Here is a 16,986-nt window from a genome sequence, read left to right on the forward strand (position 1 = left end):
TGGTGTATTAGAATATGCCTATTATGACGCAACTTAAATATTGGCTACACTTCATTTCAGTAATATCACCCTTTACATGTTTCTGTGTTACCCATGAGAAAACACTGCACTGACAGACCCAGGTTTGAATTCAGACACATTGGCTCTAGAGCCCCATGACTTTCATGCAATGACATCTCATTGATGAGGAGGACATAACCAGAATAAGCAGGAGGGAGGGAGGCAGAAGGAAGAAAGGCATTGCATCGGCATAAGTTAGATTTGAAGGAAATTCTACCACACCTTATTTTTTGTAGAACACCAGGAAAAAAAGAAATTATACTCAGAAGTATAACCGTGGGACTCAGTGATCCAGCGCAAGTTGATAAGCTTGTCCGCAATGGCCAAACACAAATACTTCAGGCTTTGTAGTGTCAGTGCTTAATGTGTCTGTTGGACTCTGGCACACTTAGTCAGGGTAAGGTAATAAATACACATTTTGACACAATTATTTCCAACTCACAATGTACTTATCAAGAACTTAGTCAAGTTGAAACATATACATATTAAACAATAATTTCTGTGATCAGTAGACTAAATGTTGGTGATTTTATACCATCTGCTAAGATGCTCCGGGAAGGCCTTGGGAGAATCTTTGACTCTTTTAAGTCTGTAGATTGGAAAGCAGTCTTAATATTTTAAGAGCCCTGAAAATTTCCTTAGAGCAGAGTGTCTCTCTCTGTGACTCCATATCTCTCTATAACAATATTATGCTGCTGTATAATACAAAAAGAAAAGAAAAAAGGCCTAAAAGGTTTCAAATATGAAAATTGAGAATATTTTTTATTAACCCATAATATTTTGCATAATTAATGAGTTTTCTAAGAAAGGGTGAGTTGATCAAGGCTCAGGAAATCTGGGAAATGTGCCTCACAGTACACAACACTTTTCTTGGACTCTGGGAGGCATAGCCAGCTATTAATATTAAGATATCGTATTCAACTGCTTTTGTACTACAAAGGCAGAAACTTCCTTATTTTATAAACAATGTACAGATTCCTTAGCGCTCCTAGTTCTCAAGACAACACAGAAATATACTCTCAGAGGGCAGAAATAAAAGATCGATAAAAGGTCTAGTTTGTTAAGCTAGAGTTTAATATGAAGCACTCCTTCAACCAAACACTGTCCTCTATCCTGGACAGTGTTTCTTCATATATTGCTTCTTCAAAAACAGCTGGAGCGGAAAATGACACAGGGAGAGAAGTCCAGCAGCTACAGAGCAAAGGCTAAACTTCTCAATGATGCTTCCATCTCTGTTATCCCGACCTCACAATAACCTCTTGGGATAAGGAGAAATAGTTCTTTAATGTGGTCCCGGTGGTTCTGCAAAGAGTGAGAATGGGCAGAGTTTCACAGCTAACACTTGTTGCTTGTTGTTCCTTTTAAATCCAATAGATGCTCTAAAAATACTGCAGATAAGCTGTCTCAGGAGAGTTTCATACTGTGGCTTATTCTAACTCTGCCATTCTTGCTAAGGGCATGTTACTGCAGAGCAGAGGTCAAGACATTTTGAGGTTTGGAATGTACAGATAGGAGCCAGCTCTGCAGCTTTGGGCTTGTATGTTCCTGGGTCAGTGTCATCCATTTGTACATTCATTGGTAAAATGAAATTGATTGCAATATATTCCATACCACACACTGTTTATGTGTCCTCCCTCAGGTAACCTTTATGATTATTCCTCCCATAAAAACATAAGCATTGTGTAAATAAGATTTTTTCTGTTTATTTAATACCTAAGGAGCTTTCTGGCAGCAGGAAGCAAGCAATTATTGAGTGAATGAACGAGAAAAGAATAAATAAAGAACACGTCTTACTAAGAATGATTTTAATGATTCTGTAGAGAAAATGTACAGAATTAGTAATTAATAGCAGCATTATAATGACAAGCTATGCAAGAGCCAAGAAGGCACACAAGGTGTGTGTATGTGTGTGTGTGTCTCTTCCAAAATGCCCATTCTTCTCTCCAAGTCTGTTTCATGATATGAATTCAGGTTCACCTACAAGTCCCAAACCCATGTAGAACTTTCAACCTGTACAATCTCATATCTGTGCTTCTATATAAAATTAACAAAGTCTGATAAATAATTGTTATTGCAAACATTTTAATTTATATACCACAGAGTATTTTAAAAATCTACAAGTTGCTTACTGTAACCCATATCCTATAAGTACAGTAAAACTAGCATTTGCAATTACTTCTGATGCATTAAATTCATGGAATCATCTTCTCCTTTAAAACTGTATTTGTACTATTCTATAGCTAGAAAAATCTAAGTATTCTTTTGTTAACTTGACGTCGCCCTACGAGAAGCAGGACAGGGTGACACAGATAGAGAAGACATGTACAGTGAGGTCCAAAGAGATAGAAATGTGACATTAATTAGGTTAGCTCAAAGGTCAAGAGCTAGAAATCTTAACCTGAAGGACCTTTCCAGGGTGAATTTATTACTTCCTTGATTAGAACGTTCTCAGAGAGACTCTTCCAGCTACAGTTAACGCATACATTTTTTGTGAGGATTAAAAGACTGATGAAATCCTGGCCACATTATCCAGCAATAACTGTAGTCAATTTATTTCTCCAAAATAATTTTTTCCATTTATATAAACATTGGTCTCTAAAATCTGGCTTGCACAGTGAAGACAATTTAAGTTTTCATTTACTTTTGCCAATTCCTACTGCAGAAAAAGAAGAGACAGCTACAATCTGAAGACCTCCCAACATGTAGCTCTTAAGTTCTGAGAACTGCAGTCCCAGGCGCTCTTCTGCTTCTTCAAAGTTCCCAATTAAGTTGTCACATATTCTCCAATATCCTTAACCCCATTCCAACCACCACCATCACTACCATGGTTTCATCAACTCTACTAGATCTACCTAGTAATATTGACCTGGCTTTCTTTACTGATAGATAAAGAACCAATTGGGGAACAGGACTTTAGCATCAGAACTGCCCCCTACATGATACTTTAAAGTTTTTTTTTAAATTAATTAATGTCTTTCTACTGCTTCTCTGGATACACTGTACAGTGAATATGTAAATGCTTATTTCATCTAGTACACTAGTCAGGAGACACCAAAAGTTTTGCTTTTTAAATTCCAGTTCTGTTACTTCCCATTCATGAAGTTTTGAACAAGCAACAGTTAAAAGGCTCTGTATTTTTAACTGAAATGGGCGAGATATTTATGACTGATCCTACTTTCCCTGATTGATAATAGTGAGGTTTAAAGAGCTTTAAAAGTTTAAAAATGCACCCCCAAAGTAACAACATAAGCATATATAAACATTTGTAAAGGCAAGAGAAAAGTAGAAAATACATCACTCGTTGTCTGAAGGTATTTATGTAACAACCTTGTTTAACACTTCTCTATGCAATCAGACAACTGACTCTTGTTTCAAATTATTAAGTGAGCTGTCTTTTTATTTCAAAGACTGGTAGTGGTAGACACCCAAGTCATAGCCCTCTAGAAGCAAATTTAGGCAATAAGATATCAATAGTGGTTGTGGAAACAAGATTATAATAAGTTTTCATTATTAACCATATTTTGTTTAAATGACTTATTAAAATATACACTGTTCATTTAATCATTGAATATATCATATGCATTATAACATTACTAGAGTGGTACAACCATTTAGTTTTAAAACTTATCTGTACAAATCATAGAATAAATAAAGATCTAGACATCTAAGCCTCCTTCTCAGAGCAGTACCTGAGAGATGTTTCAGGTGTGAGTGATAAACACATCTATGGAACTTTATGGATGGAACTTTATGGCATTTGAGCAACACTCAAATCTGGGGAAGGGACACTGAACTTTTTGCCTCCCCACATCCCCTTTGTCTCAATAGCAACATCAATGCAGACTAAAGCACTCCATTGGCTGTTATGTTTATAGTGTCCAGAAAGTTTTAAGAAACAAGGCTAATGTGACCAGATTCACATTTGGCTAAATACCTTCAAACTACCATAGCTTTCTCAGAAAGAAGCCAACTTCCTTAATTCTGTTCCAAGAATAAGCATCATTCTGCCTATTAACAAGACTAAACGGTTTATTTTAAAAGTTGAATTCTAATCAAATGCAAAGCTGCCAGGAAGTTGCAACCAAATGATACATTTTAAATAAAAAATATTGACATTTAGATTCAAATACAAGAATGGAAGATATTAAACTTGATTACTACCTATGCTTGAAGACACTTGATTTAGTTAAAATATTCATTCCAAAAATAGCTAAAAACAAAACAAAACAAAAAAAAGAAAACTATGATTTACCACTCAGCAAAGTGGTCGGCATTCTTGGGCTCATTCTCAGTTCCTGGTTCACAAAGTCTCAACTATGAGGTTGGAAGAAAACCTGAAAATTCATTCAACTATTAATTAGCTTCAATTTCTTCTTATGCTTAGCAGCTATGGAGCATAACCTATCCTCTTCAGGGCATTCAAGGTACTTAAAAAAACCAGACCCAGGAACCACTGTGGTTAGAAAATTCTCTATTTTCCTCAGGCACCAATAGCCCCCAAATCTATAACTTTACTACTTTAAGCTCAGGCTGTTTTTTTCTTTTTCTTTGCTTTTCTTTTTTTTCTTTATTCTTTTCTTTTGGCTTTATAAGTGCAAGAAGATTAAGGCATAATGAACACATACACAAAATGAGTCTGATCTCTTTTGTATTAAGTCATTTAACAAATGTTCCGAGGGCCTGCCATAGCCTCTAAGGGCACAATGGTAAGAACATTCTAGTGACATTAATAATAAAAACAATACCACAACAAGGTATTTTTCAAGCTTCTTTCTTACAAACTTATTTATTAAACCCATTTTTATGCTATTTGACACATATTACATGAAACACAGGCAATGCAGTATTTTCTAATACAGAGTCAATAATCCTTCTTCTTACAAAGCAGAATACACATAGGCAATTATGACGAACAACGCTAAGTACCAGTGTAGTGGAAGTCCTTCTGACACATATCTACTATTTTGTACCCACTAATTTGCCCTCATAAACATTTATACACCAAATTACACAGAGGAACACAATTTAGATTAAAATATTTTCCAGAGCAAGTCTCTCTCTCTCTCTCTCTCTCTCTCTCTCTCTCTCTCTCTCTCTCTGTGTGTGTGTGTGTGTGTGTGTGTGTGTGTGTGTGTGTGTTTCCAACAGCATTTTTAGACCTTGAAAATCAATTTTAAAATATATAACTCTTTAAGGGCAAGACACTTGAAACTATTCTTAGAATAGAGAACAAAAAGGATATACTGCCAACCCTGGTGAATGTTTCTAGAGCTCAAGAAAAGTGATGCTTTGGGTGTTGGTTTGAATGAGAGTGCTCCCTCTCCCCAATAGATTCACAGAATTAAATACTGCCTCCACCTTGGTGGAATTGTTTGGGAAGGATTAGAATGTGTGTGCTGTTGAAGGAGGTACTAGAAGAGGTATGTCCTTAGAGAGGGGCTTTGAGGCTTCAGAGGCTACAGGATTCCCACTTAGCTCTCTCTACCTAGTGCTTGTAGTTGACGATGTGAGCTCTAAGCGACCTTTCACTCCTCCATCATGGACTTTAACCCTCTGAAACTGTAAGCCAAATCAAGTACTTTCTTCGATAAGCCTTCTTAGTAAGTCTTTAAGTGTTAAGTCTTAAGTGTTTTATTACTTGTAAAAAGTCTGCAGAAAGAGGAGTGTACTTTACTTTCCCAGACCTATTAAGTACTATTTGCATTAGGTATTAAAGGCAAAGAAAGGAAAGCAGATGTCCATCCTGGAAGATAAAGACAACAGACCATTCCTTTACAAGTACAACCTAGATGTACCTACAGAGGACAAGGGGAATTATTAATGGACTCTCTCTCTCACCAGTGAAATGACAAATGCATCCTGGAGAAGACTATCAGAGGCAGGGTAGGAAACAAAATCACCAAATAAGTAAATCTGACATGGCATAAAACAGTGATTATGATTCAGACCCAAAATCTTCTAAGCTAACTGAGTCACAGGAGTAAAGCAGAGTGGATGGACTAGGTACACACGCCTTTTATGTTTTCCAAGTCAGCTGGAAACCAAGTGAGAAGGAAATGACTCTGCTGCTTAGCAGGAAAAAGCTAGGAGATAGCTATCAGGCTGAACAATAGTGCAATTAAAGAAAGTCAATTTCACAAGGGATTTCATTGGGCTTTATACTGAAGTTTTAATGCCTGGTTCCCAGTGTGTGGGACTGCTAAGGGGAAAGCCAAGTTAATGTTTTCTGCTGAGTGCAAGAACTCTGGCTAAAAGCAAGAAAATGCATGGACTCAGTGGTAAGGAAACATTAAACTGGAAAGGTGCTTTCTTAAGACTTCAGTAACAGACAATGCAATGTACACTCTACCATCCCACTGAACGAATATTCATGATGCTTCTGTGCTGGAATGTATCCCCTCCCCGCAAAACAAAAATACCCAAATGTGGTTCTATAAACCATTTATTTTGTTGATATAACTTTCCTTTTATTTTTTAGTTCCAATGAAGTCCTTAGGCTTAAAAGATTAGAATGGCCATTTTCTAGTCAGCAACTGTTGGGAGCTTCAGCATTATGGGAGACTAACCATTGCTAACTGTAAAATGAGACTAGTTCCATCAGCTTTACAGGGCTTTCAGATTCCCAATATGTCAAGTTCTTAGCAAAAGGCTAGCCCCTAACTTGAAAACCAAAATGAAGAAACAGAAGAGGAAAAGAGAATAAAAAAGAAAAAAGTATTAACCACACCATCTTTTCTGACTGGGAGCACTGTGGATTCACTGTCTGAAAGATACATCTTTTAACGTATGGCTAAGAAAGCACCATTCCTCCTTCTATATGGTGTACACAGGACCATCTTCCCTCCAGTAATTAATATCTTTCCATCTCATGTCATCTCAGGCCTTGGGAGTATCTCAAAGTAATTTTTAAAAGTGAAGGCACCCAGGAAGCGACAAATTAACTGTGAGTAAAATTTTCAGTGTGACAAAACACAGAAAAGAAAAAAAAAATAGGTCACAAAATCAAAAACCCAAATCCTGTCCAGTTCGGAGAAACTATTTTAACGCCACAGTATTCAAATAGGAAAACAAAAACAAAAACAAAATAAAACCAAAAAAGAACACTCAATGTGCTATAAATTGTCCCCACTAATTGCTGAAGCCCCCCTGAGACTTCATCCCTTCCACAACGTGTGTCTTTTATTCTGTGCAGTTTCTGGTTGTTCACATTCCACAGTGGTGATTACAGTTTTCCAAGGAGTCCTTCAGGAGGGCAGCTGCCTTGGAGGTAGGTCACCAGGACTCCTCTGCATTTTACATGCAAACAGATTCCAGAAGGGATTGTAGCTGCATGGCCTCTGCTAGCTGCTAGAGGTAGATCCAACCGTTTGCCTCTTAAGCCAAAGTTTGTTCTTGGCTGCGGTTTTAAAAGAGCCTCTCAACAGATGGTCTATTTAATAACTACAAAACAAAAACTAGCGTTACAGGAAGCAAAGGTCACACCATCTTTTATCACTTTATCACAGGAGCCCTGTTAATTAAATTTAAAAAAAAAAAAAAAGCAATACCGGCACTAATAAATTAGGCATTGGTAGCTTTTTTAAGTTATTAAAGACATTCACATAAAATTGTTACTGAGCTCAATACTTAAAAAAAAAAAAGAGTATTATGCATGCAGGCAGCATGCTTGCAAAGCACATGCATCTGAAAATGACTGCCTCTCTATCAAGCTAATGCAATTTTAAAGTATTCTGAAGCAACAAGCTAAATTCTAGGACCTTAGACCCATGCTATGTGTCTCCTTTTTATCATCTTTCAGGGATTAGTAACCAAGAAAAAGAAGGGCAAGGAGAAACAATATGATTTCAAAACATGATGACGTTTAGGACATCCCATAGATTTTATTTGCTCATCATCCATTATTTCCAACAAATTTTATGTGAGTAGTAATTGCCATACTTATTCTGAAAATATGAAATGAATGAGCCAAAGGGATCTTTCTTTTTCCAGTCAACATTCTATGCCTTTAGTAGAAGCCACGTTAAAAAAGATGAATGACAACCTGGTGATATGTGACTAGCATGCCAATTCATTTTGAAAGAGTCACATTCTCTCTAAAAGGTAGAAAAACTGTGACCTCAGTCTTGCACCTTTGACCCATAGGTCCTGTACATGTTCATGTGACAGTAAATGCTGCTTGGATATATGTCTCAGTGCTAGGGTATATACTATACATGGTTCTCCCTTGAAGAAGTCTTTGAGAAAAAGAGTAAGCAAGCTAAGACAGCTTAGTAATTATGCAACTGTGAATTGTATGTTAGCCAACCTTTGCCAGGTTAGTCTTCTCCCTTTTGGGTTCACGTCTTCTAAGGTTATATTTATGACAGTTGGGATTTAATGGTAAAATCACAACATATGAGACTGGAATGCTACATAAAACAGCAGAGAGGTTAAAGGTAGCAGAAATGCAAGCTCAAGCAAGAATGCATAGAAAACGAAGAATCTATGCATTCTCCCTTTCTCTGAGGAATAAATAGGCACTGGTATATGGCAACAGGGCAAGAGAAAGCTGGCTTAACAATGAAGATAAAGATATTTCAATTGTGCTCACCCAGTTTGTTCCTCAGATGTGGCAAATCATACATTCCCACAGTTCCCAGCTGCATGAACAACTGACTGATAAAATCAGTGACATCCTATGAAGAGTTTACAGTGGTAAACTGAGTCATGACAAAATGTATCAGTAAGATCAATAAGAAAACATAAGTGGGGCATAAATCAAGATGCTTTTGATACCAAAAGTCTTAAAAAGAAACCTCAAGTTTTAAAACATAAATCTTATGTTTAATATACAAAGTATATATTTTTAAATGCACATCTACTGCAAAAACAATCCTTCTAAAATTATGTTATCTTAAAAATAATCCCAGAAGGAAGTGAGAAAATTAGTGCACAGTTCTCAATACCCTTTACTGAGGAAACACAAGTGACATTTCTGGTTGTGATGAAGAGTTTGAAACTTGCAAATTGCTAGCATGCAAGCTATGGAATTAAAAACCAGACATTGTTGGCCAAGTTGTAAATAATAGCTTGTTTTATAAAGCCTGCGGTGGTGGTCTCTTTATTACTGTTACTTGTTAATTTATGATGCAATTAAGACTGGAGAGCCCAAAAAGGTGCTCAACAATCAGAAAATTCAGCTTGACTATCACCAAATAAAAGGCAAAGCTCTAACAAGGGTCAGTGAGATAGGTCAGTGGGCAAAGGTGATTACTACCAAACCTGAAGACCTGAGTTTAATCCCCAGAACCCACATTGTGGAGGGAAAAAAACATGGGTTCCCTTCTATAGGTCACCTTTTGAGTACAGAAGCTATGGCTCACAAATACCTCCCCAAACCCCACCACTATCCACAACTCCCAGAAATAAAAACTATAATACAAATATTTAGCTATAATAAGTATTTTCTTCTCTATTTTTCCACCCTTTGAGTAACTGCCTGTAAGGCAAGATGAGGTTCTTTTCTACCCTTCTCTTCTCCAATGCTTCAGAGGAGATAAATTGAGAAAAAGTGAGGGATTTGTAACTTGTTCTCCTTGAAGACATTGTTTGAGGCTTACTTTGTTTATATGACTTCCTCTGGACTGTTCGGCTGAGGATGCCTTCCAGTGGAACTTTATATAGCTTTTCATAAAAATTGATGAAGGGACATAAAAACACAAGGAAGGAGAAAGTGATCACTTACCACTGATCACATAAAGTCAAACATGATTTCAGCCCTATATATTCTACCTGGTTTTGTTGCATTGGTTTTGTTTTGTTTTGTTTTTATAAGAGGCCAGCTGCTTTTTAATATGCAGATACTTCAAAGAGGTATACAAACGCCACAGGGACAAGGAGAGGCAAATGATCGCTGTCATTAGAGAGCCCTATGTTTTCAAAGTATATTTCCAAGAAGTTTCCATTTTGTCACAAGCCTAATTATTCTCTTCTCTTTTTACAGGAAGTTGTAAAGGCTTAGATCTCTGCCTGGATGGGACTGCAGGTCAGAGATTGCCTTAAACAATAAGGGAAAAGAGAACCTTTAAAAATATATAGTCACTGGTTTTCTGTTCAACTTGAACTATGTAAGCTTGAAGGCATATACAAATCCACAGACAGACTAGTCCTAGTTCAACCTACCATATTTTAAGTAATTAAAAGCTAAGTTTTTTCTTCATTTTTCTTAATGTTTAGGAATCTTAAAGTCATGAAACATATTAATCTTTCATCTAAGTCTGGATAAGATGTAAATAAAGCAAGGCGTCAGCAAAGACACTGACATTAGTCACCCCCAAGCCAAGCCCAGATACAGAGAATGAAGAGGAGGCCATGTCTACTTTTGTGCTATAGGATACAAAAGGAACACATGATAAGCATTCGACATATGCACCACCTACTGAAGAAACTGTTATCGGGCAGGATAACAGTTAGGAATCCGAGAAAAATACATCTCATGAGTGTAATGCGAAGCCCATGGCCTTAGGTGTGTTAATGAAAAGACCTGGAACTCCAACTGTTTTCTAGAATAAAGGATGGAACTAAAATGGTGGATACAGTAAAACTTGATTGGATATTTAAGAAATAGTTGGGGGTGAGTAAATTTAGTTTACATAGGACCTTTAAAATTGATGCTATTTATCCATTTTAAGCCAGGACTGTTGGCCACACATGTAACCCCAGTACGTAGAAGACTAGGACAGGATTTCAAGTTCAAGCTTAGCCTGGACCGCATATCAAGATCTTGTCTTAAAAATACAAAAGAAATGAAGGCCCAATTTTAAACACCAGTTGAAAAGATACATTCTATGCCACTAGAAAAAGTCTATGTGCTTTATTCAATGGAAATGTTTATTTTCTCTTGAGTCACATATTCTTTGAAATATGTTTTCCCAGAACTGTAGGAAATACCCTCATGCTTGTGGTAAAATCCACCTAGACTTGGGTTATCAAAGTCACCCAAAGAACTAGATTCTCCTTTTATATAAAGTCATTTCACTTTATACTTTTCTATAAAATTGTAAACACTTTCATCTCTTACTGCTGCTGTATTTGCTATTAAAATGTGTTATTTGTTTATTTGCTTATTTATTATTGTATAAGTATAAGTGGATGTGTGTAATGCTACATGTCTCAACAACTTCGTGGATCTCCATCTACATTTCATGGCTTTGAGGCTCTACCTCAGGTCATCAGGTCTGCAGCCAACTTTGCAAACTGTCATCTGGAACTACCTGATTACATTAAAACATGTTTCAGAAATAAAAACAATCTTATATATACATTGTTGTGTTACCTTTATCACCAGCCAAATAAACCACATTGCTTGGTTTTTCTGCAGTAATAGAAAGCTTGGTTTTCTAGAACCTAATCATTCTGGAAAAAGGCCACTTTATAAACATACACACGTGTGTGTGTGTGTGTGTGTGTGTGTGTGTGTGTGTGTGTGTGTGTGTGTATGTGTGTGTGTGTGTGTGTGTTGAAACCCTATTCCTACTGAATGGTAGAATAATCACTTGTCTAATAGCATCCAGAACGGTGTACAAGACCACTGCCTAATTATTTCCTAGTCATTTACATACACATACACATTATCTTTCCTCTAAACTTGAAAACGTATTTACCTGTCTTTGTCTTTAAAATTAGTTCTTTCCACTGAATGTGATTAATACCCTGCTGCTCTGGCAAAATATTCAAATGATTTGGAAAGAAATCTACTGTGTACACCAATTCTTCATTCCTCTGTCAGTTACTCCCCCTATCCCTCATGATAAATACTGTGCAAAATAGCCTTATTTCTGATTATTATGCCTCTTATACTTAATAGTGATTTTATTTTTTTCCTGAGTATTTTACAGACCAGATAAATGGGAAGTTTTGTTTTCTAAGACAAGTATATAAATTATTTATTCATCTATTTTTATCCCATTCCCAATTTTTTGATGATTTGTTCAACTTATTTCCAAACTGAGTTCAAGATCTATTCCATTCATTCTTTTTTTTTTTTCCTTTTTTTCTTCTTTTTGAGCAAATACCAAGTAAGTATTTTTTGTGTGTCAATAAAGATAGGGGAAGAAGAAAACCACGGACAGTTAATGATGGCACATCTCAGAGTTCATAATGTAAACTAAGTATCTTTTTCTGTGCATGATTGTCGTTTACAAATTTGATGTGAAGGCCAAGAAAGGAATGTGGCTGTTAAAAAAACCCTTACCCTGAACAGGAGCTGAACAAAGACAACACCAATGAATGTGTTAGAGTGCTCTAGGGAAAGGCTATGAGGCTTCAACTCTAAACAATTAACTACAAGCAACTAAGGAATTCTGAGACGGGAAATTAGTGAAGAGCACACCAGTTGGTTATCCAATACCAAATGGTCAGGCCTCAAAACACACCATATATACTTATGAACGTGTGTGTGTGTATTAAGGAATAAAAAATAGAGGCCATAAATTTGAGGAGAAAGGAAGGGTTATAGAAGGGTTTGTGGAAGGAAAAGGGAAGGGGGAAATTGTGTATCTCAAAAACATAGAAACAAACAAACAAACAAACAAACAAACAAAAAACAACGTGGGCCCATTCAAATACACACTGAGAACTAAATTCAGACTGAATACGCCCACCATCTCCATCAGGTAACTGAAACTTGAGATTCAGATACCGTTAGGATGGATTTTAGTACAGTGCTTGGCTTGGAGTTGATAGTAAACATAACAACTAGTTACATCATACGGGCTCTAACTAATAATAAACAAACACTGATTCTTACTAGCTAGCTAGCGACCAGATGGGAATTGAGTCACCCTCTCGATCTCTTCGTTTTATTTATTTTATATTAAAGAGAGGTCTGTATTCAAATATCTCTGGAAGTTATTCTAAGAAATATGTTTGGCTCAGAATCCTACATCCTTGGGATAAATCAAGTCATATGGGAAATCAAACTCAGAGGTCAGGCCGTCTAGTATCATTTTTAACAGATGTATTCCCAAGTTTCCCAGAAGTGTCTATAAATGGTCTATTCTTACCAGATGCACCAGGGGACTACAAAGATTATGAAAAACTCTGTGTATATTTTTCTATGTTTAATGAGAAACAGCTGCTTCAGATGTCATTTACTTGAACCATTTAATACTAAGCCTATAGCAAAAGTTTCAGCTCCTCCATGAGGACGAACACATGGGAGCCACGGAATCCAGACAGGCCCACCCATTTTAACCCAGAGAATGCTTGCATTCAAGCACTGTGCCTTGACAATGGTTCTATACTCAGTCAGAGAAGTAAAATTCCAGTTATGGAGGCTAGCGGGTCATTTGCTTACATCAGCCCTAGGAGCATAATGACTTTTATGAATTCTATTTCCCTTTCTACTTTAACCAAATAAATTATTCACATCACCATATGTAATACATTTTAATACTCCAATGAGTCCTTCAGGCCAGTCTGTCTGAGCCAACAGGACATGATTAGAAGAATAAAATGAACTTTAGAAAATGAAACATATCATCTACTTATTTTTCCTATAGATTCACTACAAAGCCAACCATTAAGGGAACATTTAGCAGTATGTAATATAGGAAATAAGAATTTTTTTTATAGATAACAAAATATATAACACTGAACTATACATTTTTAAATGAACAAACTTACTAAAAAGTTTAATTTTTAAATGTCAAATTTACAACAGTTGACTTGTCTTAGAAAAGCTCGTGTCTGTTCAGGTTATATTCTTGGTCTAAAAGGAACACTCCAGAGGTTCCCAATCAGGAGAAATTTTAGATAAGAAATGACTAGAAACAGAAACTAACCTTGAAAAACGCAAACCACTTGTAGTCATTCAACACAATCTCAAAGCCTTGGTTGTAAATGAGGGTGAAATACCCAGAATTGCCCACTTCATCATAGGCAGTATCCAACTTCTTCAGGTGTATCACTACCTTTTCTTCTGTTGGTTCTAAAGAAAACAAAATGGATAACAAAAGTTAACAGAACACTCAAGGGGAGTACATCTCCTCAATAATTTCTCTTATAAGGTACTTTCCGACCTTGCAACCTAACTGGGATTCGTGATTTCGTCCATGAAAAAGAAAAAAAATCAGTCTCTCCTGGACCTGATAAGACAAACCTTTAATTATAAATTCAGCACTGGGGATAAGGACACGGGCAGATTTCTGGGAGACTAGTCTGGACTAAGTAGTAAATTCTAGGGTCTGCCTAAAAAACGAGACTCTGCCTAAAAAGACTTTTTTTTAAGAGTCTCGTGTTTGTTCCCCTCCGTATGGTGACAGAGGGCTCCGGCAAGCCAATGAAGAACATAGGGGTGTCAGGTAGCAGAGAGGCCATAGTGCACCCAAACATTTAGAATATTTTTCCAGCTGGGTGTGTTAATCTCAGCTCTCCAGAGTCAGAGGCAGGTGGATTTTGATGAGTTTAAATCCAGCCTGGTCTATATACTAAATTATATCCAAACCAGGGCTACAAAGCAAGAGAGAGAAAGAGAGAGGGGTGTGGGATATTTTTTTCCTTGTAATGAATGGGGAGGGGACTCTTCAAAACTACAGAAATGGGGGAAAGTTAAAAAAAACTGATTAAAAAAAGGCTATATAAAATGACTGATTTTCAAATCATAAGGATGTGTTGAGCCCATTAAGACAGAAAGTAATCTGTTCAAAGAAGTGAGGTACCTCTCTCCTCAAAGACTGTAGAGACTAACACCTCAGTATACATCCTTCCAAAGGATTCAGCCAACATGAGTCTTCTAATATATAAAAATGATTTGAGTTGATAGGGATCAATGTTTAATTTTCATATCAGGGGTCAGATCTCTGTGTGTCTTTAATTGAGTTAGAGTCAAGAGTAGGTTTATAGGCAGAGGCTCCTGTTCAGGTATATCCATGTAAGTTTCACACATTAGTCTCTCTTACTTTCTCTTTCTTTCTTTCAGATTAACACATGAGATGGAGACAGTTGGATTTCATCCCCGAAAAGTGGCTTACGTGAATATTTTACTTATCAAAGCAGGCCTGACCTTCAGGTTCTTCCAGCATCCCTTGGTCCCTACCTGGTGCACCAAGCCCTCTATCCTGAACTTTCCAGCCTTGGAGCAGGGCTGCCCTTCCCCCAGAGGCTCTTCCCTATATAATCCAGACATTTTGTTCTCTTGTCCCTCCTCTCTTCTGACCCTCTGTGAGAACTTTCTATCTCTTCCCCCTCTCCTCTGTCTCCTGTCACAAGGCTGCTTCCCTGGCCAGTGAACTTGCCTCCCCAAACAAGCGCAGCTTCCCAATAAACCTGAGATAGAGATAGATAGATAGATAGATAGATAGATAGATAGATAGATAGATAGATAGATAGATAGATAGATAGATAGATCGATCTGTGATCTGGCTTGAATTGGCTTATTTTGCAGGTGGAGAAATAACTTATCAAAAACTTCATGTGATAAGGCAATGCCAACCCTGTCTCTCCCTTCTGCCTCATCTCCAAGCTCAAATTTAGAAAAGAAACAAACTGTTGTAGACACTGCCCAGGATTAAGCTAAACCCAGTCACCTGGAATTAATTAAATGAATCTTCTTTGAGAGGAGAGGAGGTGGGATATGTGACAGCCTTTACTCTATTCACAAGAAAACTACAGTTTAGAACTGTCTCTGCTACTCAGACTGAGAGGGGAGACCAGAAGTGTCACTCTTGTGACACGCGTACTAGTGATTTCCTAGGTCTGAGGCACGTGGAATGCCCCAGTGTTCACTCACTACATATTCACTGAGAGCCTTCCATGAGCGTGGCACTAGGTTTGGTTCATTTCCAAATACTACTGGGTAAAGTGTGACAAAAGAAACAGGAAAAAAAAATTTTGTCTATCTCTTGAAGTCCTTAAACAGAGCAGTCCAAAATGTCAAGGGCAGGAGCAGGTAAAACAGTCCTTTGCAGGCGGTGGGGTGGGGGAGGGGCAACTTGCTAGGTCCCAGAGTATGAGCTCAGCACGATTTTTGAAAACAAGAACCTGTCAGACTTGAGTGAAGGATGAAGAAAGCAGATCTCTATTTGCTTGTAAGAAATCAAAGCAAATAAAACAAGTAGAAACACCAGGAGCAAGTTTCCTTGAATATATAAGTTGTGAGATAATCAGGAAAGTAAGTGTAAAGTTAGAAGTTCTCAGCAGCTCAAGTTTCAACTTAGCGGCCATGGCTCGGATCCCCCAAGGGACCGTTCGTCAGCTCTTAACTCTCCAGTCACCCGTAAGTGCCGGACCCGCGGCAAGCACCCAGGGACCGAAAAGGACGGGTCGGGATCCCAGAAAGCGGCTTACCCATTACCGAGCAGTTAATGTCACTTCGGGGATGTCTAGGGCCCACCTGGAAAACCCAGGTACCCAGCAGGTCAGGGTAAGTGCAGTTGGCAGGAGTGTCGGAGCTCACGGTGCAGACTCCCAAAAGCACCAGCAGCAGGGCGGCGCGCAAGGAGTGGGTCCAGGGACCCATGGTTGATGGCGCCCGGAGAGCAGATGGCAGAGAAAACAAGAACTCGAACACCACGCGATGGGAGTCAGGCGACCCCTGTGGCTCGCGCCTTAAAATACCCAAGAGCCCGGAAACCCTGGGTCCGGGGGCGGGGTTACAGGACGCTGAGAACTGAACGAGGTGGGGGAGGAGCGGCCAGGCTGGGAGGACAGGGGCTTGGAGTGACTGAGATGTGGGGAGGGCCAGGGTGTGACTAGGTGAGGCAGCACTAGGTGGAAAGAGCTGGGTGAGGTAGAATTACCTGTGGCCTGAGGAAGTTAGTGATCCTGTAGGGTGGGGACAAGCACCAGCATGAGGAAGGAGGATAGTGGCCTTTGGGGACCTCTGCCTTTCTTTCACAGGACCGCTGAGGACTCTGTTGCTGTGTTTTTTTAATGTCAGTGTGATTA

The 16,986-nt window shown here is 38.1% G+C and overlaps 1 protein-coding gene across 1 annotated transcript in view; it reads right to left on the reverse strand.

The window, feature by feature from the left end:
- Positions 1 to 16,733, reverse strand: part of Ctsc (cathepsin C) — a 32,053-nt gene extending 15,320 nt beyond the window's left edge. The window contains exons 1-2 of the mRNA XM_032893266.1: positions 16,387 to 16,733; positions 13,884 to 14,029 (exon numbers count right to left, since the gene is read on the reverse strand). Of these exons, the coding sequence (XP_032749157.1) occupies positions 13,884 to 14,029; positions 16,387 to 16,558 (318 nt within the window). The 5' untranslated portion in view covers positions 16,559 to 16,733. The remainder of the gene's footprint in view (positions 1 to 13,883; positions 14,030 to 16,386) is intronic.
- Positions 16,734 to 16,986: the final 253 nt, after the last annotated feature.

The sequence above is a fragment of the Rattus rattus genome, chromosome 2 (genome assembly GCF_011064425.1).
Source record: "Rattus rattus isolate New Zealand chromosome 2, Rrattus_CSIRO_v1, whole genome shotgun sequence".
Taxonomy (NCBI): Eukaryota; Metazoa; Chordata; class Mammalia; order Rodentia; family Muridae; genus Rattus; species Rattus rattus.